This window comes from Clarias gariepinus, chromosome 4 (genome assembly GCF_024256425.1).
Source record: "Clarias gariepinus isolate MV-2021 ecotype Netherlands chromosome 4, CGAR_prim_01v2, whole genome shotgun sequence".
Lineage (NCBI taxonomy): Eukaryota > Metazoa > Chordata > Actinopteri > Siluriformes > Clariidae > Clarias > Clarias gariepinus.
The window spans coordinates 37,413,411-37,441,150 of record NC_071103.1 but is presented as its reverse complement, the minus strand read 5'-3'; the positions used below and the strand labels follow the sequence as shown (position 1 = coordinate 37,441,150).

General features: G+C 37.9%; 1 protein-coding gene across 1 annotated transcript in view; it reads left to right on the top strand.

Moving 5' to 3' along the window:
* The window catches only part of apbb1ip (amyloid beta (A4) precursor protein-binding, family B, member 1 interacting protein), a 47,047-nt gene that overhangs the window by 17,292 nt on the left and 2,015 nt on the right, over window positions 1-27,740 (top strand). The window contains exons 3-13 of the mRNA XM_053494324.1: window positions 705-792; window positions 3,800-4,116; window positions 5,241-5,318; window positions 12,794-12,953; window positions 15,020-15,141; window positions 17,358-17,432; window positions 18,416-18,559; window positions 20,181-20,291; window positions 25,016-25,114; window positions 25,335-25,470; window positions 26,983-27,035. Of these exons, the coding sequence (XP_053350299.1) occupies window positions 705-792; window positions 3,800-4,116; window positions 5,241-5,318; window positions 12,794-12,953; window positions 15,020-15,141; window positions 17,358-17,432; window positions 18,416-18,559; window positions 20,181-20,291; window positions 25,016-25,114; window positions 25,335-25,470; window positions 26,983-27,035 (1,383 nt within the window). The remainder of the gene's footprint in view (window positions 1-704; window positions 793-3,799; window positions 4,117-5,240; window positions 5,319-12,793; window positions 12,954-15,019; window positions 15,142-17,357; window positions 17,433-18,415; window positions 18,560-20,180; window positions 20,292-25,015; window positions 25,115-25,334; window positions 25,471-26,982; window positions 27,036-27,740) is intronic.

Genomic DNA, 27,740 nt, shown 5'->3' with positions numbered 1-27,740 from the left:
GTCCATTGAACACACGCTTGAAGATAAAGTATACTGTATATTGGCTTGAAAGTGGAATTTAAATGAATATCAATTACAAAGAAATCCATAATCATTTATCAAACGAAAAAAGTAAAAAGTTGAGCCAGTAGGAGCTGCCTCTTAAAAGTGAGTTATCGGTGAGACGAGCCAAGTGACTCCCTGAAAAGAAACAGAAAACTTCTCGATATTACTTTAATGTAGCTCCAAAAGTGTAGCAAAGCTTATGCTGTACAAAAGGAGTTGTTTAAATGTGAGTCAACCTTCAGTCCAATAAGACATGTGGGTTTCTTTAAGCCTTTGGCATGTTTCACATTTCCTGTTCACTTTGTACTAAGTTTATTCTTCATTTAAAAAAAAAAACTAATTTTGTCTATTTAAATGTAACACTTGCATACCACAAAGCAGAAGTGATTTCGGTAATGCGTTACCAAAATATTGCTTTTAACACCTGAGTGCACTGCAGGTTCTAACAGACCAGGAAGTTAAAAAAAAAAAAAAAAAACATTTCATCAAACACTTCACAAGCTTTCATCTACAGTATGAGGGAAATCGCTACAACTACCCTTTACATATGCAGAACTGAAAGTTCCCTTTGCTGAAAGTATTAGTGTGAACACAAATTTCTATATAAGAGTTCTTTGCATTAACTTGTTCCTTATTTTGTGCTTTTTTTCCCCCCTCAGAGTCTGGAAGCTGAAGTTCCCGAGTATCAGCCAACCCCCGCGTCCAGCCAGGAAATCAACATTTCTATCGGCTTTACAGATCTCAATGGTAACTAAAGTGGGGGGAAATAAAAGCATGTGGCTTTTCCTTTACACGTACTGTATTTACTTTTTTCTGGAAGTCTCTGATCTTCACCTTTTATCACCTTGTTTGGAAAAGATGGTGTTAATTAGCTGTAAAATTGCAGTAATTTATAATAAAGTGAACCCAAAATGACGCATGAAGGCTGTCTGGCTACTATGTAGACAGCAGCGAAAATCAGATTAGCATTAAACTACATGGGTGGTTAGCAAGAAAAGAATCAGTCTTGGTGACAATTGAATATGTTTTTGTTCATTTTAAGGAGTTGGCCTATATTCTCCTTGCATCATCAGACCCGGGCTGGTCTTTAGCAAGATACTCTAAAGTACCTACAGGGGTTGGACAATGAAACTGAAACTCTTGGAGGTTTCATGGCTAAATTTGACCAGCCAGATGGCCGATCTTCATTGGTTGCACATTACACCAGTAAGAGCAGAGTGTAAAGGTTTAATTAGCAGAGTAATAGCACAGTTTTGCTTAAAATATTGCGATGCACACAACATTATAAGTGAAATATCAGAGTTTAAAAGAGGAAAAATTGTTGGTGCGCGTCTCGCTGGTGAATCTGTGATCAAGACAGCAAGTCTTTGTATCAAGAGCCACGGTATCCAGGGTAATGTCAGCATACCACCAAGAAGGACAAACCACATCCAACAGGAGTAACTGTGGGTCGGGAGCTCCACAGGGTCAATGTACATGGCTGGGCTTTGATATTCAAACCTTTTGTCACTTGTGCCAATGCCAAACGTTGGTTTCAATGGAGCCAGCAGTGAAAATCTTGGGCTGCGGACAATGTAAAACATGTAGTGTTCTCTGTTGAGTCCACCTTCACTGTCTTTCCCACATCCGGGAGAGTTACGATGTGGAGAAGCCCCAAAGAAGCGTACCACGCAGACTGTTGCATGCCCAGAGTGAATCATGGGTGTGGATTAGTGATGGTTTGGGCTGCAATATCATGGCAGTCCCTAGGCCCAATACTTGTGCTAGATGGGCGCGTCACTCCCAAGGCTCGAAGGCATAAAAATCCCTCTGACCGCTGTTCAGAACTTGTATCTGTCATTCCCAAGATGAATTGATGCTGTATTGGCTGCAAAAGAAGGCCCTACACCAAACTAATGGATTATTGAGGTCTAAAACCAGATGTTTCAGTTTCATTGTCCAACCCCTGTGCATGCCAAAAGAAAAAATAAGTTTAGGTTTGATTGGCATCCAGGGTTAGCTTCCGAGTAGCGCAGCGGTGAAGTGTTCATTCAACATTATCGCAAGTTCGATTGTGATGTTGCACCCATTTGAACCCGAGAGTCTACAGAGCAAATTGTCCATCATTGTACCAACACTCTCACAATGGTCATGGTGACACGAGCCAAACATGGGCATCTGTGAGCTCAGACGAGCGGAAGGGCATGATAATGCTTTCCTCCGAGTGTGTTACACCGCCTCATAATATTGCATGAGCTGCAGTTTAAAATGATGTGGTCGGCTGGTTTCATGTGTCTCAGAGGAAGCATGTGATAGTCTCCACCCTCACTGGTTGGTGGTTGGTTGCTTTGATGAGAGAGTGTCCTAACAGAGAGAGATAAGATGACTGTGGTGATGGAAATGATAGTGGGGAAATATGACCATGAATATAAATATGAGGGTTAATCTTGGTTCTACAAAACTCTAATGAATATTGCTTCGGTTTATTGTTTTAATAAGTCTTGGACAATTCATGCCAAGCAGACAGCTCTCCATTTTTACACAACAGTTACCAACCAGAGAGGGTAAATGCTTACACACACACTTCCTCTGAAAAGCACAGACACAGCTAACCACATCTTTTTAATCTGCTTAAAACAATAAGAAGAAAGCTCTATCCTCCCACTTCCACATATATGACCACACAGATGGCCACAGTTCATTGGCGTCACTGATGATTGACAGGTGCTATGGTAACTGTAGGTTTGCTTGCTTGGAGTCCCAGCTACAGATGGCGACATCATCGTCAGAATTTGACCCCATGAACAGTTACAGTTGTAATAAATTAAATTATAATGGGTACTGTACTAAAATGACAGTGCATTTATTTTAAACTTGTCCGCACTAAGTTGTACTTCTTTCGTCGTCAGACGTCCCTAAACTCCAATCGGAAAAAGTAGATCAGATAAAGATGAAGTTTTGTCCGAAAACGTCTCCAGCGTGTTAAAATTCACTTATTCCAATTCAGCGCTGTTATTTCAGCCAAAGTGAAAATATGAACTAATCCCAGTAAAAATATTCAGTTTAGCTTTTATAATAAATATCTATTGGTGCAGGTGTTTGTTTACATTGAGCAAGTAGTGCATTAGTAGATCATTTTAAAGTAGATTATTAAGTCCGCCACATAACTGTTCATAACATCACTTTTACTTAACATTTTGATTTCACTTTAAACTTCAGGTAGATATCGAAGTACTGCAAAAGTTTCATTAAATTCTGTCCAGCAGTCGATTTAAGACACGCCCACAGTTTGATGTAGGTGCAGTATGATGTCAAAACCTCTGATTGGCACATAATTGCTCATTAATTTACTTCTGCTAAACATGTTGATTTAATACGTCCAGTCTTTTGTGATGCTGTGACAAAATCTGGCTGGACAGACATACAAGCATACAGACAGAAAATATCTGAGACTGGTTTTGGGTCCTCCAATGCATGTAACATAAAGGTACCGTTGAAAGAGCAAGTTCTGACCAACAAACAGACAAAACCTTTCTTTTATTTATATAGATCATCTGCTTCTTAATGCATTTGCATGGTAACACTTAACTGTTAGGTTTAAAGCTTATTTGACTTGGCTGAGAAATTGAATAGGTCAGTAATCAATATCCAGACGTCTTGTTGTTAGACAAACCTTCATTTCACATCCAGAAAAAAAAAGAACAGTTTGTCCTTTTGTGTACTTTGTGATGGAGATTATATTAATTTTAAAACCTTTTTCTTTCTAACATCGCAGCCTCTCTAAATGAAATGGAGGACAATGATCTGGATGCTCTGATGGCTGATCTGGTGGCCGACCTGAACGCCACAGAAGAAAAGTTTGCCTCCGAGAGGGGGACTGTAAAGGATCCCATGCCACCTCCACCACCGGTGTCTATACATGTTCCATCAGCTCATTTCACCCCCGCAGCTCCCACGGCCCCTCCAGCACTCCCACCCTCCCAGTCTAAAGCTGAACTGACCCGTTTGCCCAGTAACACCTCTGGTTTGACCTCTATCACCAGCAACACTTCATTACCACCTGCGCCTCCTTCAAACTCTAAGCCTTCTACGGTAAATCTGAGTCATACACACAAAGACACACACAGACTCGCTTTCTCAAGACAGCACCTCCTCCGCACGGCCCACAGTTTACCCGCATTAATCTTTAACACATTTGCATGTTTTTTTAATGCGATTGTGAATGTGAGCAAAACAATCAGTTACACACGGCGTGCACAAAACATACAGTATATTTAACAGTAAGGGGTGAATCACACACACGTTTCTCAAGTTGTTATATTAAGGTGTAGTGACACATGAATGTGTACGTATTTCAACTTGTCATGCCCTGAAAGTTTCATCTCAAGTAAGAGAATAATTATAGAACTAAACCCTGCCTGAAAAATGTAAAAGTTAAAGTAAATTAAATGTATTCATAAAGTAAATAAAAGAAATTATGTTTAAAATAATAATAATAAAATAACATTAGTAAAAAACACCAAAAGGCTAAAACAGTAACAGTGAATATAAAAACAAAAATTCTAAACAGCACTGTTAGATTTACAGGTTGTAAAGTTAAAAAAAAAAAAGATAATGAAAATTTAAATGAAGAACAAATAGATTTTTTTATGCAAGATAAAAAGAATCATAAAAAATTTACAATAATCTGGTTGATTAAGCAAACACAGCCTATATTTCTAATGTTTTTTTATATAATTGTTAGCAATTTTTACAATTGTTTTATACATTTATAAAAATGTAGGGTTCTAGGTTTTAGATCTTTTGGAATTTCTCTGATATAAACCTACTGTACAGAACACACTCGGATTTCGGATTTAACTTACAGTAAGTTTAAGCTTAAGTAGTCTCTTTTTTTTTACAATATTTAGAGCAAAATTCAAGACAAACACAGTCATACATTTTATTATGCAAAACATTATTTTCATTATTGTGAGGCCGTGTCTCTAAAGTTGAGAAATGAAAGAGATGTGAAAGAGATATGAGATTTTAATTACGTTATATTCATAGTGAGTTTGAAACACCTAACCACCTGAGTCATATTGTTCTGTACTGTATGTCAAAAGATCATCTGCTGTTTTAACAAGGTTGCGGGGTCATCTGTTTGTTTTTGGGTGATAACTCCTCTGTTACTCTGACATGACTGATTTTTTGGTGCGTGTTTTTTTTTTTTTTAGGAGGAAATAGAAGAACAGATGAAAGCCGACAAAATCAAACTCGCTTTGGAAAAGCTGAAAGAAGCCAAAGTGAAGAAGGTGAATAGAACATTGGAATCATGTCTCAAAGTCCCTTTCTACAGTATTTAACTGGATTGGTTTGTTTTTTGTTTAATTCATCAAATGTAATGTCATATTAGAAGTTCTACAGAAGGTCTATATTGTTCTGTAGAATAAAAAAGATATACTTAATTAAATATAATTATATATTAGAATTCTATTTCAGTTCTAATGAGTTCAATAGAATTAGGGGAGGGGAAGAATATTAAACATACCTCTCAAAGCAAAAGTTCAATAAAGTGTTAATGCAGGTCTAGGGTGTTCTGTAGAACGAAGTTAAAATTCTATAGAACTTGAAATTCAAGCAGATATCGTATAGAGCCCTCCTGAAGTTTAATAGAATTAAGTAAAAATTTTACTGAACATATCCCAAGATAAATGAAGTTCTACTGCATGTCATAAAATGTAGTAAGAAAAATTATAGGAGGTTCTATAGCCTCCTATTAAAGGTTTATACAGTATGAAACTAGTAAATACTTCTATAGAGTATCCATCTTTGATTTAGTTTAATTAAGTAAAATTCTATAGAAACTGCATCCCAGAGCAAACATTATAAGAATTCCTATTGCTGGTCTATAGAGTTATATAAAATTATGCATTTTTAGTCAGAGGTTTTATAGAGATTCAGACTAAATGAGATTTTATAGAGATTTGTTCTATAAAACTGAGTAAAAATGTTACTAAACATGCATCTTAAAGCAAAAGTTATATAGAGTCTGACTGCAGGTCTATGGAGGACTACAGAACTAGTAAAACTTCAATAAAACATTCTTTTTGAAGCAGAAGTTCTAAAGAGTCCTATTAACCGTTTTATAGAGTTCTATAAACAGCTTAACTGTTTATAAGTAAAAGTTCTATAGAACATGCGTCCCAAATAAAAATTTTACATTTACAACAGACATGCAAGGTCTTAGCAGTACTGTGATAGTTCAGCTATGCTGAGATTTGAACTTGTGACCTTTTGATCCATAATCCAACACCTTAAGTACAGTACTAAGCCCGACCCTTGTTTTTTTTTATACACATTCTATAAAATATTTTTGCAGGGGACGGACTGCCAGAATGACAAATGAGTAAATTCTGTAGAAAGTAAATAAGAAAAGTTAAAAAGATAAATCAAACAAAGAAAACTAAAATTATTTATACATTTATGCAGATGTACATTATTAACAACCATAAAAGATTGCAAGTGCACTATGTACAAGAGAGATCCAAAGAGACCTGTATTACCATTGTGTGTGTAGGGACCAGTTTATTGATGGACAAACAGTAGATGCTACAAGCCCAAACACACACCCTCTCTCAAGCACATGTCTCTTTTTCTGTATTTGCTGGATATTTAAAAGCAGCCTGATGGTAAACATCTGTGGCGACATGAGGATATGCTGTATGTGTTCATCCATTATAAGAGCAGAAGTGAGTACGGATCTGGAAACAACAAAGGAACACATGCTTTGGCTACGAACAGATGCAAATGCTTGTGTTTTTGTGGTGTCTCATTTTGCAGCTGGTCTTTCCTGAAAGGTGATCTGAAACAAAAACCCCTTTTCAAATAAGGAATTAAGTGAATTAAGTCATTTCTCGAGATTAAACAATGTTGGTTGCTAAACCTTGAAGAATCTGAATTCCTTCAAAACACACAGCTACTGATCTCTAATCTTTATACTAGACCATTACCATTTGGATGAAGTTTTGCCTTGTGTTTGCAATAATGCATATTGTTCTAATCTACATAACAAACCGTACAGCACAATTCTGAATTTGTATAAAGAAAACGAGGAGAAAGAAATGAAGTTACAGTAATTGTTCAAAAAGATTATTTCACTTATTGTTTTGGGAGATGATCCAAAGCTCCAAATTTACCCAAAGATCACCCATAAAATTGTTATAATTGCTAAATTGTGTGAAAATGTAAGCACTATGTAAATGAAGTCATGTGAGGAGAAGAGGAGGGAGGAAACAATCAGACGAGTTCAAATCAGGATTTGTTTCTTTGTCAAATAACAAGAATTCACCTTCGTTCATCAGTGCAAGGAAACACAAAGTGTATAAACACACAAAAGTGCAGCAGTGAACGCAAAACAAATAGAAAGGTAAAACTGAGCATTATTTAGTAAAGAGAAATAAAACTGTTAGTAGTTGAGATCTCAGAGGTTGAAATGAAAGTCTACCGTATTTAGTGTATATGAAAAGTTTGAGAGCAAAATGCGAAAACTCGATTTTCACCAATTTTGAGAAGATTTTTCAAAACTGATAAAGATTATTTTGTGCATGCTTCCTTTATGTCACAAGCAAGATTAAAAAGCACAATAGCGAAATATTTCGACAAAATTGTATGGGTTATATAAGTGTAAATTTTATGTTGTTTTTGTTTTTCGAAAAGCTATAAATCCATCTTATACAGTTTTGTCACAATAATGTTTTTTAAATACAACAATGATTACAGATCATGAGAAAAATTATAAGCGACGCCAAAAAATTCAATTTACAGCATAAAATCAGCCTTCTTTTCTACCAAATGAACTCTTATTTTGATAATTCATGACAGCTCTCTATCATAATACTGTATATAGACTGTACTATCAACCAACTGTATATAAACCCAAATTCCAGCATAAGGTTACAATACTGTCCAAAGATCCCAGTGGAGAATTGGATGAATTTAACAGAACAAGACAAAGCAACGTACATGCATCTCATCTTTGCTGCATTTGACGACCAAATGCAGCAAAACCAGTGCTAGTGATAGAAAGCAAGAGAAAGGGGGAAATAAAAGAACTAAATAGTCACAAGTTCAAAAAGTTACACCACGCTTTTTTTAAGTGTATATTATAGTATTTGCACAACAGCCAACTTGCAGAAATATCCTGTTTTACATACTGTATTGTACATACTAAAGTAATGCGGACCTGTAGTTCATTACCGCTGGGGTGATTATAATGGCACACGCCCTTCAAACATCCTTCTTTTTGGCCTTACCATTCCCCAAAAACAAGTCATTTCACTTAATGGATTGCATGACGGAGAAAAAAAAAAGGCAAGAGATGTGTAGTGGTTTTCAAGCTGCATGTGCTGAATTAATGCAGTTGCACGGACTCCACCCATATTGCAAACACACACACACAAAAAAAAAAAAAAAAAGAAAAGAAAATGAGCTAGTCATCTGGAGATCATGCATTCTAAAACAGCTTTTATAAAAAAAAATTCATCAAGAATATAAACATACAGTATAATCAGATGTAGATTACACAAACTTGTAGAATTACATCTATTCCATTACTGTAGTTTTTAAAATCTTTTTACAAAACATTACTTTTCAGCTGACAATCACAAAAAAGTTAATTGATTTTCTATTCTGAACACAAGCCACAGTCCAATGGCTTAACCCCTGAGCTACCCCTGCCCCCCTAGATTTCCTCATTCGCCTGATTAACCGTATCGACTTCCGTTGCGTTTAAAATACTTTGTGTTACTGATAAACAATCCCGATAGATATCAAGAACAATCAGTCTATTTGTAGGCTTCTTGTACATTTGTACTTAAAATACATTTTAGAGGACTTACGTACTTAATAATTCAGTTTGAGTACAAATCCTTGTAGTGGAGTACTTTTTAGGCAAATACTTGTTATTTTACTTGAGTATAGAGTTTGTGTACTTCTGTCACCTTAAGTTACTGTTAATGATAAAGTTACTTCTATATTCCATTAGACACATTACACCTATAGATATTTATGTAAGTAGACATTCATACTTACTTACATCCATACATACAATGTCTTGCAAAAGTATTCATACCCCTTGAACTTTTCCACATTTTGTCACATGCAACCACAAATGTAAATGTATTTTACTGGGATTTTATGTGATAGACCCAAAGTTTCATATAGCTGTAAGGTGGAAGGAAAACAATAAATTACAAGTAAAAGTCTAAAAAGGGTGTCAGGAATTGGATTCATTCTTGTTTTTTTTTTTTGTTTTTTTATAACCTAACCCCGCTTTAAACTTATCCACAACTGATCTGTCTGGTCTGTTCTTTGGGCTTAATGATGCCGTGTTTTCTCTAACGTTCTCTAACAAACCTCAGAGGGCTTCTCAGAACAGCTGTATTTATACTGAGATTAAATTACACACCGGTGGACTCTATTTACTAATTAGGTGACTTCTAAAGGCAGTCGATTCCACTGGATTTTAGTTTAGGGTATCAAAGTAAAGGGGGCTAAATACAAATGTACCCATTTTATTTGTATATATATATTTTTTTGTTCTTCTTCCACTTCACTATTATGTGCCAGTTTGTGTTAGTCTATCACAATGAATCTTAATATAATAAGTAATGTGGCAAAACTTGGAAAGGTTCAAGGGCCATGAATAACTTTGCAAGGCATTGTACTGTACATTCATACATTTATTTTTCTACAGTATATTACCTCTCTACTCCATGTCCCAACATAAACTCCATTTCCCAGAATCCTCAGCCAAAACCAACTATAATTCCTCATTCCAGTTTCTAACATCCTTCTAATCCCCACCACCTGTTCCTAATCAGCATTCCCCCCATAAATAACCCAGACTTCCAGTAAATCTTTCTGAAGTCTCGCTCATAACGGTTCACTCGTGCTGCTGTATATATTATTGCACATCAGCCCTGTTTGTGTGTATATTTTGCTCCGTTTTGCTAAGTTAGATCGGTCTACTGATTAGGTTTGCCTTCAGCTAAAAAAAATAATAGGACTGCTCTTGTATTTATGTTCGGGTTATCCCTGAGAAAACTGCAGCATTTTGTTCTGGACCCCATATTCACACTAGAACATAAGCAAACTTTAACTGTGTGTTATGTTTGTGTGAGACATAGAGCAACAATTTCCCGCCTCTGTGCGCGTGGAGTTTGAGTTTGTTCTTCCCGTGCTTGGTGGGTTTTCTCTGGGTACTCCGGTTTCCTCCAAAGACATGCAAATTGGGCTAATTGGCAATCACAAATTGCCTGTACTGTATGAATGTGAGTATGCAAGTGTGTGTTTATGTATTTGTGTATGCACTGTGATTGCGGCACCCTATCCACTGTGCACCCCCTGTATCCTGAAATGTCCTGGGATAAGCTCCAGTGCCCCCGCAACCATGTACGCAGGATTAAGCGATATAGACGATGAGTGGGTGAGTGAGTTATTTAGGGAGAAAAACCTGTCTAACCCTATGTGAAAAGTAATTTCCCCCTTGCTAAATCATGAAAGAACTGCGAATTTCGCTTGCCACATCCAGGCCTGATGGATTGGCCCCCTGTCCAGGGTGTGCCCTGCCTCGTGCCCTAAGCCTCCTGCGATAGGCTCCAGGTCCCCGCGACCCTGAATACAGAATAAAGCGGTATAGGAGATGAGTGAGTGAGTGAGAAAATGTCTGTCGAAGATCTAAAATCTAAAACAGCAACACAATCTAAAGAAATGAAAGTGAGACAAATATGTAAAGCACATAAATACGTTTAGGGAAGGGGCAAATACTTTTTCATGGCACTCTACAGAGAATGAGTGAGAGTGAATGAAAGTTCACTATTTTACTTCACATTTACATGCACAGTTTGACCATGGGTTCACCTTATCCTGTCATACATGACCTCTGAATAGACTTATACAGACATATTATGAGGAGAAATAACGCTTAAAAAGGAAGTAACAAGGGTTGTTGGTTCCTCTGCTGATTCCGCGTAGTTAGATTGCTTTGGTAATCTGCCAACAAAGCTAGCATAAGCCTGTAAATCAACTAATAAGTCCATTATTTCATTGAGTTTTCTGTATAATTGACATCTTTTTCTATTGGAACTAAAAAAACGCTTGAACTGGTCATGCAACAACACTAGCAGTCTCTACATTTCTCTACTGATTGTGGACGTGGCCTGTCCAAAAATAAAATTAAAAAACATATCCTTTTAAAGTGGCTGTGATCTTTTTTTGGGAGGTGACCGTCACCCTGGTGAGAGGGTTCAAGTCTAATATGTGACCCTGACCTGACCTGACATTCCTGTTAAAGATGTATTAGGTCATGCTCTACTGAACTGAATGTACACACTTCTTCATCATTCATCATAATCGTTCGAATTGTTCATCCCGCGCTGAGGTGACGATATACTGTACTACATGCAGATTGAGGTCTCCTGTCTACACATACTGTACAGTGTCTGTTTGTTATCTTTGAAGTGTGATGAGGAAACTGAAAAGATCTGTCAGAGTGAAGCTGTGAAAGTGTGTGTGTGAGAGAAAGACAAAGAGAGAGAGACAGAGCAGAAGATGTCAGATCAGTCACTTCCCTATAAGACCATGGTGTGATATTTTAACCAAAGTTCTGTAGAATTTCTGATCTGTTCATCACAGGTTTATATTAATACACTACACTCAATCTAATACTTCTTCTGAAGTTACTGCATAGCTAGTGATTTGTACATCAGATGCTCCATATAAGGTATTCAAAGCCAAGTGTCTACTTTGTCTTTCGGCTGTTCCCTTTCAGGGGTCGCCACAGTGAATCATCTTCCTCCATCTAACCCTATCCTCTGCATCCTCTTCTCTCACACCAACTAACTTTATGTCCTCTCTCACTGCATCCATAAATCTCCTCTTTGGTCTTCCTCTAGACCTCCTGCCTGGCAGTTCCAACCTCAGCATCCTTCTACCGATATATTCACCATCTCTCCTCTGAACATGTCCAAACCACCTCAATCTGGCCTCTCTGACTTTATCTCCAAAACATCTAACATGGGTTGTCCCTCTGATGAGGGATCCTATTCTTGATCCTATCCATCCTTGTCACTCCCAAAGAGAAACCTCAACATCTTCAGCTCTGCTACCTCCAACTCTGCCTCCTGTCTTTTCTTCAGTAAAAAGCCAAGTGTAATTGGTAATAAAGTGAAGATTTACATAATGTAAGAAGTTTTTTTTAACAATTTAACATCAATGAAAGGAGTCTCCAGTTTCAGAGGTGAAGTTGTACAAAGGCTTTAGGACAGTTAATGTTAAGAGGCCACTTTGTAACATGATACGCTACTTTTTTAGTGTAGTAAGGGAGCAACACTTAGTAGTTGCTAAAGCATAAGTGATAACAGGAAGTAAATAGTTTAAAAGAGGTTCTACAATGTTATATATAAAAAGGGGTTTTCTTTCGTTAATAATGAAGGATTTAGCACTTCATGGCTGGTTGGTTATAGTAAGTCTTTTTTATCAAATCAAGCTTCCCAGATAGAAGAAGACGCCAATCCGAATCCTGCACCGGATATGATAAGGGTCTGCTGGAGGAAAAGCAGATTTGAATCAACACAATAAATAAATAGCATCATGCATGGATTGATACTTGAATGAAGATGCGAAATATTACATAATATAAGTTACATGTACAGATGTTCATGGTTTCTTGGTGAGTATGTGTTTATCCAGTGTTGTATCTGAACTGTGTGTTGTGTGTGTGGAACAGCTGATCGTGAAGGTGCAGATGACGGACGGCAGCTCCAAGACTCTGATGGTGGACGAGAGACAGACGGTGAGGGACGTCCTGGACAACCTGTTTGAGAAAACCCACTGTGATGGCAACGTGGACTGGTGTGTGAGCGAGACCAATCCAGAGCTGCAAACAGGTGAGACATACAGTAGACACACACAATGACGAGTTGTGTACGTTTGACTTTAAAGGACAATCAGTTGATTGATGCAGATTGATTGATGTCAGATCTACAGTAGTGATCTGTGATTACTGTTACAATTTTGTGAAGGCAAGGTCACTTTCTGTGTTTTTAGCTACATCAAGCAAAGAAATCTATCATATCCTTTACTGAGAGATGGAGGTCTGGTTTTAAAAAGGAAAGCATGAAAGGGAAAAACATATGCGTTTTAAATTGCGACCAGATGATCATGAGGGTAAAAATATAAGAATAGCAGTTTAACTTTAACTGGGATTTTCTTTCCCAGAGGATAAAGTCTGAAGAAGTAGCTGGGTCCCAATAACTCAGTGATGTTCTTTCCTCATGTCATGAAGCTGTTCGTTTGCATGTGTGCACCATACACACACACACAAACACGCCCATGCCCTGAAAACGGCTCACTGTGTTCAGTTAAAACGGTTTTCCTGTTCAAACCCACAACCTCTATTTAACACCAGTAAACAGCCTGAGACCACCAGCACACTCGCTCCAGTAAATCCTTTTTATCAGCGTGTGAGCTTTTTCATCCAGAAGCTGATATGTTGTCAGCTTTAACACGCCGCCACAGTACCCGGGTGGGCAATGAAAACACTATGGTTGTACAATTAGAACTTTTCACTGGGGTGGTAATTTCAAGGGTACACCCAGTGGAACTCTACATTTCCACTATGCCATATTACAGGTTTATACAGGCTGTCTGGACGCAGATTTCATTGATCGCCTTCAGCTTTGAATACAGCGTGCAATGTGGTGGTCAGTTCATGTATGAAAATTATTTCTCATTCTCCCAGAACCACTCTTTCACAATCTGAGTCCTGAAATACACATGTTCCCTTACTGAGGAAAAGCTCCATAGATGTGATAACCTGGTCAATCAGGTCGTCAGCTGACTTCATTTTATTGCCACATATTGCCGTTTTGTAAGAGGCTCGTACAGTGGACACTATGCATGATCGCTTATGCGCTTCCCTTCTTACCCTGACACGTCCATCACTCTGAAATAGGTTCAATCTGCACTCATCATGTCACATGACCTTTTTCCATTCCCTCTAAATCCAATCTTTTTAAGACAGTGGAACCTTGGATTGCGATCATAATTCGTCCCGGAAGTGTGCTTGTATATCAAAGTGAATTTCCACCATAAAAAATAATGAAAACTCAGATTATTTGTTCCACAACCCAAAAAAAAATAAATATCCAAAAATAATTAATACAAAATATAAAGTAAAAATAAAACTAATTTACCTGCTTTTTAACAAAAAAAAATTATCCCGACAGATAAGTGGTTCCGTTAGTGTTTTTGTGGGTGCATGTGTGCCACATGATACTCGATGATACTTACTGGTACTCATAAATCAAGACTCGCTCGTTTAACATGGCAAAATGTATTTAAAGATTTTGCTCATCTTGTGTAACGCTTGCAAACTGGGTTGCTCACAATCCGAGGTTCTACTCTACCTAGCAAATGTAATTGTTTTTTTCTTCTCATGAGTCTCGCTTACAAGTGGTTTTCTTATGGCCAGTTCTCATCACACTCTTCATGTGGACATGCTCTTATTTTCACAATTAATCATAGCTTTGGTTTCCACTGTCAGGTTTTACCATGCATTTTTGCTAAGTGTTTAAGAGTTGTCTATTTATGACTTTTTTTTTTATGAGCACATTTCTTCCATGAAGCTGATGATTCAGAACAGTCCTTACAGGTTTTAATAATGTGTTGCCGAGTTCTTAATCCAATTTCAGTGATTTAAAATTTTAATTGTTTATCTTTCTTGAAGCAGAACAATAATTTAGCCCTACTGAAATGGTGACCCTTTTTTTGGCCATCCAGTGTAATAACATCTTATTGTTTCTATAGGAACAACATATAATCTTTCTTAATAATTGACATGTAGTTTTTTGCAAGCTAACTGTTAGCTGTTATGGAAGGACACACTTTGTCCCATAGTTTCTTTATATGTAGGAGTAAATTAACTGATGTGACCCTGGTGATTCCTCTACAGAGCGTGGCTTTGAGGACCACGAGAACCTGGTGGAACCCCTCTCTGCGTGGGTGCGAGACAGCGAGAACAAAGTCATATTCCAAGAAAGAAAAGACAGATATGAGGTTTTCAAGAACCCACAGGCAAGTACTGCTGGAATAAAAAAAAATTCATGAAAAATCTCACTCTGATGTTCATGTTGCGTTAGTTTACTATGAGCTTTCAGCTTGGATGAGTCATTACTTATTAACCTCATGCAAACTATGGGTGCACTCACACCCACACATCTAATCATTTACAGTACAATTTGGAAATGCCAATCAGACTAGAACAATTCAGAGGATCTGTTGGGTCCCTGAGCAAAAATGATGAGGCCATCTTCAACTAGCATTAACCAAGAGAAAGGGGACATGCCTGCATTTTATTAACCTTAATTTTTTTTTAAATGTCATGAATCTACAGTACACAAAATTGCACATAATATTGAAATCAATACAAGAGAATCAATAATGATGAAAGGATCTGGAGAGATCCACAATTCAGATGTTCACAGGGCAATTATAGCCCAGGACCTCTATGAAGATGAGCTTTTTTGGGGGGGAGGCAGAAGGAAAGCCTTTATTGGAGACAAAGTTCTGTTGAATTTTGAATTGGCGACATCAAAAAAGATATAAAGCACTGGATTAATGAGGCCAAATCTGAACTTCTTTAGCACCGTAAAGCACGGTGCTGGTAGCTCACACTGGTAGTGTCAGTGGTAGCATCATATTCAAGTTTCTTGAGTTAAATATGTTCATATCCCCGAATTAAATGTTTATGAAGTATTTTTTTTAAAACAATTAAATCATTTAAAAGATTTTTAAAGAATTTTTTTTATATTAGTTGTAGATGTTGAATACGAACAAATGAATAAAAACAAAATCTACTGGCTTATGGATAAAAAACTCTGAAATGTATTATTATTATTATTATTATTATTTATAGATATACAAAAGCACATCCCAGCATTTGGCATGATGTTAACAGCAACCCATCCACCTGAAAAAGCCATTCCTTCAGTGAAGCATGGTTGTGGTAGCATTGTGTTGTGCACTGGCAAAAGATTTAAGAACTAATTTATTATTTAATCCCAACATATTTCAGAAATCATACATTTGCTGTTAGATTTCTAATGGTTATGTCTCAGTCCATACTACAGAGCCTGAGTGTTGGGTAAAAAAAAAACAAAAAAAAAAAAAGCATTGCCACAGTCCTACTGCTGAGCTCTTGAGCAAGTCCCTTCCCTCTAAACTCCTCAGGTGTATAAATGAGATAACCAAGCAATGTGAGCCGTTCTCTAAATGCTGTAAATGTAAATGAAGACATAAAGACTTAAAGAAGAACTGCAGCAGTAATCAGAGCCAAAGGTTATACTAACCCATGCAACAAATATCATAGTTTATTCATTTGGTTAGTGATTGAATTTTTACAGCAAATAAATTCAAATCAATTCAGACAGTTCTAGTTAATGAAAAACGTCAAGTTTATTTGATCCCTTGCCTTTGTAAAGTGACAAGAAAAATCATTGACTGTTTCTCAGGCTTTCAGCTGGTTTTATGGATGAAGTGTAAAGACGCAGGCCTTGTTACTTTTTTTATATATATATATTCTGAGAACAAAGGAGAGTTACTATTAAGTCATGCGTTTGGCATCAAAATATTGAGTGTGTTTCAACAAAGAACCAAACTTTCTCCAAGACTTCACTCTGATGGAGAATCACGTACTCTTGTCTGCTCAGTTCTGCGAGAATGTTTTTGGCTTTATGGAATAAAGTCATCTGTAAAGCAGACCTTGAATTTGAGACATTTCCCACGCCACGTTTTCAGTCTCTCTTCGCTGTCATTCCTTCAGTTGATACAATGCTTATTTGTCTCACATCATCATCATCATCATCATCACCACCACCATAAGGTGAGACTCGAGCCCTGGAGCAAAGAAAGATTAATTCTTCTTGGCATCTTGTCTGTTTTTCTCCACTTATTTTTCAATTACTCTCTGCCAGTGCGGTGCATTTCTTATATTTATGAGTCTCTCAGATATAAGCTGCGGCCCATATGTCTGACCGAGGAGGCAGCAGATGTGGTCATTATACTCGGTCTATTATCATAACACAGCTTCATAGTCTTCCATCATTAACTGTTCCAAAGTGGAAGGAAACAGCTAAAGGAGGCCTCGTTCTTCATCCAAACCGCTGATAAGAAACACAGCGGCACCGACTTCCACGATAACCCTCCCAGTTACACTGTATAAAACACACACGCATGTTGTTACACGACGTGACCATGAATATTTACATGAAAACTTTTGTCTTTTTTTTCAGAACTTCTATTTGTGGAAGAAGGACAAGAGGTCCCTAAAAGATATGAAAGATAAAGATAAAGAGCTCCTCCTGGAGGTACGTGAGTTTCGGATTTGCTGTAGATGCTTTACATGGTAAAGAAGTAGGAAATAAAACACAGTGTTGTGCTGTTAGAGGAAAATAACAAACAGTGTTGATTATTTTTCCAGGAAATCCTCGTTCTGAAGTGTGTTCTTCCACGTAGCTCTTTAAACCAAAGCATTTTTAGTTTTACTGTTTTTTTTTGGAAACATATACTCTGAGCAAAAAAAAACAAAAAAAATAAGTCACCTAGGAAAAGAAGCAGTACTGATACACACTATCACATGTTTTTCTGGTTGTTTTCGGTTATATTCCCGTATAATTCCCATATTTCGATAGTGACCAAATTTACCCCCTTATAAAAGTAATCATAGCTTTTGTTTTACCTGAAACATCTGAAAACTCAAATGCTCAGTCTGAAGTCATATACATATATATTTTCTTTCTCGTAATTGTCATATGCTATATTGCCGGCACAAACGTGTGCCGCTCGAGTTTTAATTAAACCACAGCAATTTGCCAAAAGTTCGAATCTTTTATGTAATAAAGAAGCATGTGTTATACTTTTTGCTCTATCTGTAGTCACTCTTTAATGACTCTAAGGTCAACTATCTGAGAAAACAAGCTACTTCCTGTTCTCACTCGCGTTCTAGAAGCTATAAACACTTGGTCCTTCACAGCTTCTATCTGTGTACAAGGTATTAAAAAAAAAAAAAAAAAAAAAAAAAAAACAGCTTTGCATGAACCTGAGAAACCGCAAGGTATAAACCCGCCTGTCCGAGAACGGGCAGCTTCACCTCCTTCCAAAAGTGTTAAGTGAAACACTCAGCATATAAACTCTGAAAGACATTTAAACCTGTTTATGTAATTCATATTCTTTCTCTTTGTAACTATTGAAAAGATGAGAATGAGTATATGCATGGACTTAAAGTAACACTTTAGTGCTCAGTTAGACCTGATGTTTATGCATGTGTGTGTGTTTTCTCGGTGGTGTGTAGGAGAACTTCTGCGGTCCGTCGGTGATCGTGCCTGACCTGGAGGGAGTCCTGCATCTGAAAGAGGAAGGCAAGAAATCCTGGAAACCTCGATACTTCCTGCTGCGCGCCTCTGGACTGTATTACCTACCCAAGGGGAAGAATAAGGTCAGCATGGCAGGGAGGACACACACACACACACACACACAGAAATATTACTCTGTGTGTGTGTGTGTGTGTGTGTGTGTGTGTGTGTGTGTGTGTGTGTGTGTGTGTGTGTGGTGAGTGTGGTGTCTAAAACCTCACTACTCTCATCTTCTAAAAACGCAGTACCACACACACGCACACACACACACACACGCACACACACACACACACATACAGAAATGCACACAGGTATGTGGGTGTGTGTGTGTGTGTGTGTTTGTGTGTGTGTGTGTGTGTGGTGGTTGTGGTGTCTAAGACATAAAAAAAATATGCCATACACCCTGTCACACACATAAACACAAACACAAACATGCGCGCGCACACACACACACACACACTAGTTACTGTCACATGCTTCAGTCCTTCACTACACATTATAAACAATTTCTAATATTTCTCTCTCCGCTCTTATTATAAGAAGTTCAGTCAGTAATGCTGAGTATGGTGTTTAGTGAATAGAGTCAAAACTTAGTTAGTTAGTTAGTTAGTTAGTTAGTTAGTTAGTTAGTTAGTTAGTTAGTTAGTTGTTAAAAAGCACAAAAATTTCAATTTTCTAACCTCCCCCCGTTTTTTCACGGTAGATAAACCAACCCATCGTTGTATTTGTGGTCAAGTAAATATACAGTATACATAGCAAACTCATACACTGGTTGTGTTTCTCTAGTGAGTCACTGAACAGTAAAGTGGAACTATGAAAAGAGTGTGGAGTTTAGTTGCACAAAATACTATTTTACGATTGTTTAAGATCAATGAGAAACATTAAAAACAGTACCAATATTAATTACAGCATCATCCTCCTCTACCAGTTTCAGATTCACTTCATTAATTATCGTAGTCATTCATAACTGCTAAGGAAACAGTAGAGGACAGAACCGAGTCTGAGTTGTCTTTTTCATAGCTTCAGTATTCTCCGAGCTGTCCTGATCTGTCTAGCTTGGGGTCTCAAATAAAAGAAAGACATGATGCCGCTGGCTCTTCATGGATGTGTCGTGTTTTGCAATGGAATAGTGTACATTCATTCAAAGTTGCATTTCGAAATGAAGTTTGTACGTTCAAATGTTTTAAAAAGACCACAGGGCGTGCTTTTGAAATGAAAAGTTCTGTTATAATTAATCTTGTCTGTCTGAGGAAAGTGAAAATGTTTGAAAATGCTGTTTATAGCGTTTTGCAGTCAAAGCCTTCAAATAGATATCTACGTCTTATGTAAACAGGGGGACAGTTCTTACTACTCTATATCATTTATTCATCTTTAAGGGATCTAATAAAGAAATAAATAATTATACTTGGTCATGTATCCCAGGTAGAGACCGCCCTGATACAGTACAATACCCCTCCCTGGTACCTGAGCACAACAGTGGAAGCTTGGCAGTGCTTGGGCTTGAACCCTCGACCTTCTGATCAGTAATTTTAGAGTCTCAACTATTCGAGCCGCCATCACACTGCACACTGTTTCCACTGAACTTGGAATTTTTCTTGCAACCAGTAAAAGATGTTAAACGGTGGTTTTAAATGAATGCACATTTTAATCAGCGTCTTAAATAATATTTTTCTTACTCATTCTCTCTCTCTCTCTATTTGGTAGGCATCTAAGGACATGGTGTGTCTTGTGCAGTTTGATAATATGAATGTGTACTACTGCCACGAGTACAAAGGCAGATATAAAGCCCCCACTGACCACTGCTTCATCCTCAAGGTAAGGTTAACACACACACACACACACACACACACACATATGTATATACACACACACTATGAATAGAAGGGGTATCTAGTGTTAGCATTTTGTAACAGTCGGAGGTAAAGCTGTATTTATTTGTACTTTCAGTCTTCAGGACAGAAAAACAATCAACTTTGGAATAAGTATATAAAATTTGCTTTACACCACATTGTTGACTATTTTCCTATACCAGCACCACACCAAGTGTCTTCTACTTCACAGAACACTGTTTTTGTCAATAGTTCATTTTTAACAAATGCTTTATTTATTCATAACAAGAGATCATTCACACGAGTCAGAAATGAAGAACGTATACAGGGTGGTATTTCCCAGACTACTCTTTTATAGGGTGGTATTTTAAGTGGTATTTATTTACAGTAGTGGACTAATATTATGTCTTTAAGTGATAGTGAAACTTTACCCTCTGCCCATACTGTAATGAGTTTGGGATTAAAGGTCAAGCGGAGCTGTCGGTATTGTTCACTTCCTCATTTTCTACTATGTTTGTTTCATAAATACAATTTTTTTTGCATACATTTTGAGCTACTTCTTTCATTTTAAGAAAAATGGGGGAAACATTTGGGCAAAAGAGGAAAAGAAGTGAAAATACATAAAAGAGGAAGAAAAGTGAACATCCGTCAATCTGGCTGATGCAAGCACATAGATGCAAGCGCGAAAATACACACACAAACACACACACACACACACAAAAACGCTCTTAAGTTTTATCAAATGTACAATATGTATAAAATTTGAAATGTGTGAACTGATGATCGTCTGCAATAAATTAATAAGAACCAGCATTTTATTATATGCATGATTCGTATCCGTTGCATGGCATGACAAACACTTCATGCTCAATTTCAGGTGGTTCATTCCAACCAATGTTCCTATAGAATCAAAAGTATGCGCACCTCTGACTATCCCACCCATATTGAAGAACAACCATTTCCAGATTTATTCCCTGAAACACTGTAAACCCCAGGCTTCTGTGAAGGCTTTACACTAGATTTTATGTGGATTTGTGCTCACTGAGCTACAGGAGCATTTAGTGAGCTCAGGTTGTGATGTTGGGATGTTGAAGGGGCTCCAAGTCTAGTTCATTCCAATGGTGTTCAGTAGCACTGAGGTCAGTCAGGGCTCTGGACAGGACACTCAAGTTCCACTTCCACTTCAGATTTAACACAGCATGACTTCATGGAGCTGGCTTTATGGATCTCACAGGGGTATCTTCATGCTGGAACAAGTTTGAGCCTTCACAGGATGCAAAAGACATTCAAAACAACTGCATGCTTTAAACTTTCTAGCAGCAGGTCTACAAGTCCTGTAGATCCTTAGACATCTAGTTGATAGGTGTTGGGATGAGGAGGTACTGTACATAAGGAAACAGTAAAAACAGTTCTTAAAAGTACCCTGGTCCGACACAGAGAACTTCTCAGGAGTACTTGTTTTTGTGTTTTCGTAGCGTCTGTGTGAGTCGATCTCGATATTTGTTTGCTGCAGCAGTTTGATGACTTTATTTAGTCTGTGCTGAACCACAGTGGAAAACCTGATGTGCTGAGTTAACTTAATGCGAGCTTTTTAAGGATCTGAAAGTCATCTATGTATTGGTCTTGAAAGTGCTTATCAGCAGAAGCAGCAGAAAGGCAGGACTTATGGTAGATGCCAGTTAGCTCACTTTCACCCCTGCTAGAGTTTTTTTAGAGACTCAAGGAGGTTCGATTCCAGAGTTCAGTGCATTTGGTCACACATGAAGCCTGTTTTTGGTATCAGAAGTGGTCCGGCTTGGAAATTGTGGTTCCTGGGGGGGGGAGAGTTTTACATCTGATGTGGAAGCCATCTGCTCCAGGGGAAAACATTGATCTATAAAACCAGACTATCATAGGACTGAAGCACTGTTATTAGCTCAGATTTGTGGCGCAAGCTTGTGCACTTAGAACATTGTGAAAAGCATGCCTCGTGGTGACTAAGCATCAAAAAAGCAAGTGCTGGGCTTCTCTGTTGGAGTGTTATAGCAAAGGGAAAAGAGTAACTACAGCAAACAGAGGAGCCTAGAGTCAGGCTTAAGGTAGATTAATGATAGCATCAGGAATCAACGGCGGATCCAATGTATCATGATGGCTATCGAGTCGGAGGGTTTAAATGTCTGTCGGGAAAATGTGGTGTCTGCAGCTTTAGGATCAACAAAGTAAATTGTGTTGTATTTCCAAATTCTCTCCTGATTTGTATTCCTTACACACCTTAGCAGCCTGCTGTCTCGCTTCAGAGCAGAGCAACGAATCTCTGATTCAGATTCAGCTCAGATCAGGCTGCTTGCAAAACATGAAAAGAGGATTAAGGCATGAAAATGAAACTGGGTGTTGTTTATCAGGGTTACTCTGCTAAGAAAATCAAAAGTAAATGTACAATACACTGAATTAGGCTTCTAAACTATTTCAGTTTTTTGCACCATTTCAGATCTTGTTGGGTTTTTTTAAGGACTGGATCCTAATGCTACTGAATAGAAGGTACAGCTGACATGTTTCCAGCCATTAGTATTTTTCCCACCGTGATGGTGTAGCACACTGTGTATTCCAGGCCACACCCCATTCTCCTCCCACCTCAGCATCCCTGCAGCCTAAACCCCTCAAAAGCCACTGCTGATAATCCAGGATCATTATAAGATGATAACATACTGCATAGAATCTCACAAGCCTGCCTAGTACCTATCATCATAAGTTGTGCAACAGTTCATTTTTTTATGTTAAGCAATTATGAGCTCCACCCCTACACAGCGAATTTCTCAGCGTTGGACTCTTGGACTTTGAAAGTCAAAAATCAACGTTTCAATCAATGTTTTTCTGTGTTAAAGGGATAGTTCAGTGGTTAAGGCATTGGACTACAGTTTGGCAGATCCAAGGTTTAAACCACATGACCACCAATTTGCCACTGTTGGGCCCTTGAGTAAGGGCCTTAACCCTCACCTGCTCTGATCTATAATGAGATGCAATAATATTTAAAAAAAGAAAAAGAAAAAAAGCCAGTGATCATTGTGTATAATACACTATATAAAAAGAAAAAAAATTACGCAATAAGATTTCATATAATCACCTTTAAACTTTGAATACACACACAATGTGGTGGCCAGTTCATGTGTGAAATGATTCCACATGCTCCCAGAACCACTCTTCCACAATCCAAGTCCTGGAATATGGCCATGTACCAGGAAAGAAAAACTCCATCGATGTGATAATCTGGTCATTCAGTACATTCGGATCGTCAGCTGACTTCATTTTATTGCCACATAACGTTGCTGGGTCTCGACCTGAGCAACTAAAGCAACCCCAGATAACGCTGTAACCTAACAATGGATGTAGGTTGGTGTTGTAAAAGAGCTACAAAGCTACCTAGCTTCTAATACAAGGCTGAATCCTAAATCCCTATGTAACCCCTAAACAAGGGCACTACTTGGTGGGTGGAACAAGGGATTTTGCCTCTACATAGTGTAATGGCTTTGCATTTAATGGTATTTGGGATTTACATTTAGGAATTATCCAGAGTAACTTACAAAAGTGCTTTGAAGTTTCCATTATTAGATAGATCCTTACACTGGTTCCTAACTAATGAATTAATTAACTCCAGCTTAATTAACCCCGGAACCCAGGTAGCAGATATTCTACATGGTTCATCTTCATCACCTTTTACGTTAGCAACATCATATCCATCGGAAATAACTTAAAACTACTTTCGCTCCTGTTAATTACACTAACTGTCAGTCGCCATCGAACAACTCATAATATGTTGGTAATAAATGGCCCTCGTGCCTTAAATATACTGTACACATAGATCAGAAAAAAATAATGAATGCATTAAAATAAAATTAAAGACCAGACACACAGTGACTGATTAATACGCAATCCATCGAGAGGAAACTGTTTTCTAATTTATTTATATTTTTAAATAAAAGTGCTCTCTTATATTATATGTGTAGTAAAGGGCCACGTTTTTACAGCACACCCACCCATCTGGCAGTAGGTGAAACAGACAGGTTATATAGCATGCAATCTGTTCCCTCTCTGGCTATTACAGCTCACTGAGCCCCGGCGACTAATCACAACTTTCCTAAATGATTATTTCAAGGTGTGTGTGTCTCCTTCACACTAAGAGCCTTAACAAGCTGTGATTAAGAAAATGACCAACCCTGGAGGTGAACACGGAAATAGAGAGTGTGTGTGTGTGTGTGTGTGTGTGTGTATGTGTGTATACTGGTCTATTTGTATTTGTAATTTTCCTTGATATCATGTGATGCTTTACATTTTCTTTAGAAACAGGAGTAAAAATTTATGCACTCATTCATTTATTAATAAGTTTTTCCTCTGCCATCTAAGTATTAAGACATCAGTAATATTTTGTGTAGATTCATGACGGACAAATCCAAATTAAGTGCATTTCACTTCCAAAGTATGTACTGGAAAGACGAAACATCAGCATAGCTTTATCAGCTTTACAGTTAACACATCAGAGAGGAACCGCGCCTGACCACAGCTGATATCAGCAAACTGCACCATAAACCCCCAGTTGTGCAAATCAGCACATTCAGTGCATAATGTGTAGTTATTTTCAGCAAGCATGCAAATTACTGGAGATTTAGCACAGTGAGGTTTTATATTATGAAAAGTAACATACACAGTGTTAATAAAGAGTGTGTGATGTGTCTCCAGCATCCTCAGATCCAGAAGGAGTCTCAGTACATCAAGTACCTGTGCTGTGACGATGAATGGACCATGCACCTCTGGGTCACGGGGATCCGTATCGCCAAGGTGAGACACACACACACACACACACACAGAGGACTTGTCACATGTGCATATACGTTATAGGTTCGAACTGTAGCCATGTTACAAATAGATGCCAAATACGTAGCTTTTTTTAGTGTCTAATGTGGCACGTTTATTCATCTGTATACAGTGCCGTGAAAAAGTATTTCCTGGTCTTTTTTAATTATTCCGATTTTTTTTTGTGTGTGTGTGTGTCTTCTAGTATGGTAAGGCGTTATATGAAAACTATAAGACCGCCATGAGAAAAGGCTCATCGCTTTCTTCAGTTTGGACGAACCGGAGCCTCCAGCCGAGCCCCACAACCTCCACTGCGTCTACACCGTCTCCAACGCCGAAAGGTAACCAAGCTCAATGCAAACTAAAGCCATGTGCATTATTATTCTTTATAAAATACCTTGATATAGCTGAGTGCAAAAGTTTGCACCCCTATCGCTGCTACAGTACAATTAATCTAATAAGACCTTTAATGTAGACAACGTTTTAAAGTTTCTTCATTATCACAGCGAACAGACATGAAAGACAACTAGCTATTAGAATATGAATATAGATGTAGAATTTCGTTCTACCCTGGTTGTCCTTTGTCCATTTTTTTTGGACTGGCTATGGTTTAAACAAGCAAATCAGATTTTCCCTCATTTGTGACCTCATACACGGAGAGACCCTCCCACAGCTCAGTGCTCAGCAGTACTTCAGCTCTTACAGTTGTGTTTTTTTTTTATTTTAAATCACTAGATATTGGTGACACTCTTACCCATATTTTTATTACCCTATTTAGTGTCAGAAACATAGTAAAAGTGTTAAATAGATGTTCCCTGTTCCTGTGTTCTGATTGGTTAGGAAGATGCACTTATAGCAGATTATTTAAACATACATACAGACACTAAAACAGCACGAATGGAAAAGGAGTGAAAAAAATCAAGCATGCCAGAATGAAGCAGAATCCAAGTTGTGTTTTAATTGTGACATTAAAATACACAGTTTGGAAACTTGCATAAGTCCACATTTACAATAAAAGCCACATGGTTTAATTCTGGGTTTTTTCACCCTAATATGACACAGATCAGATGTTTTTTAGGGCTGCCTCTGAACGCATTTGCATGTGACGACAGTTCACATTCATGCTCATGAGTTAAAACGCATCATAGTTGTGTGACTACTTATTCGTTCGCTTCAAACAGTGGATATAATTTTAGCAAAAATATGCTCGGATTGTTGCTCTGGAGGACAGCAGGCAGATGCTTCACTTTAGGTCAAGCGAGCCAGATGCCTCCGTTTAACTGCTTAAGCAGCTATTGCGAGTGCGGATATGAACTCCACACACTGCCAGTGCTGACTGATGACATGACCGTGATACGTAATGTAAGTGACTCAGATCCGGTCTAAAAGATTACAAAATTGTGTTTTGAGGCTGATGTAAAAAAAATCTGATCTGTGTCACATTAGGGGGGGAGGGGGGGGGGATCTGATTGGAGTCATGTCAGGCTGGTTATGTGAACTTGGCCTAAAAACAAGTCAAAGATGTGAACTTTAATGCGTGACCTATTATTGTATATTTGGTAGCACCAAGTGGAAACAGTCGATTAGCTTTGAGAACTTGCTCAACGTAATTTAACCCCCCCCCCCCCAATGCCTATGTTTTTATGCCCATAACAGTCTTGACGTTATTTAATTTCTCTTTGATTTTATAATAAAACAGGCACACTTTCATGTTAACTTGACCTTAAAAACTTGTTAAAAATGTCAACTTAAAGCCACACCTTATTAGGAGTTCTATAAAGCTCTTTAATTATTTTCCACCAAGAAACCAAACAGGGAATGTAATATGAAATGTTTATTATTGTGTTTTACAGCCAAAGCAGCCAACGGACACGCTCCTCAGCCTCGTTCAGAGCCAACGCCCAAGGTAAACATGCTAACACATTTTTTTTTTAAAGAAAAAACTTAAACTTACATTGATTGCATGGAAAAGACAACGCATCCTGTTAACACACAATCTGCTTAAAACCTTACTAATTGTACCACCAACACATATTTTTAACAAGCGCTAACACGTGGAAGCTCTTAACACACCGTGTTGTTGTCATGTCTTAACAACTAACACCTGATATTGACTCAAGTGCCTCGTGTATGCGCTCTCGCTAGCTCTTTCATTTAGGAGAAGGGATGTGTTGTGCGTTAGAAATATTTCCCAGCTGTCTATAACAAAGTGATGGGTGAAAAAGATTGAGGCCAGATTGTTGTAAATGATGAAAATCTTTCCCAGAGCCACGTTGGTTCGAAACAGGGCGGACTTTCGGATAGCACTTTATACGCTGCTACATTAACGCAACAACGAGACGTTTGAGTAAACCTTAAACTGCTTAATTTGTGCTTAAAATGAGTCTTTTACTGAAACTAGAACCAGACTACACATGATTAATTCAGCATGTTTGCGAGAGATGCGTCACTGTCGTTGTTTGATGCGAAAAAGCATTAAAAATGAAATGTTTAATCGCGCAATTTTCCATATGGAAACAATCAACTGACCCATGTGCGGTGTCTAAAGTTTTGCTTTTTTTTATTTCTATTTGGTCTACAATGCTAATGTAGCTGAGAAGTAATAGACGGG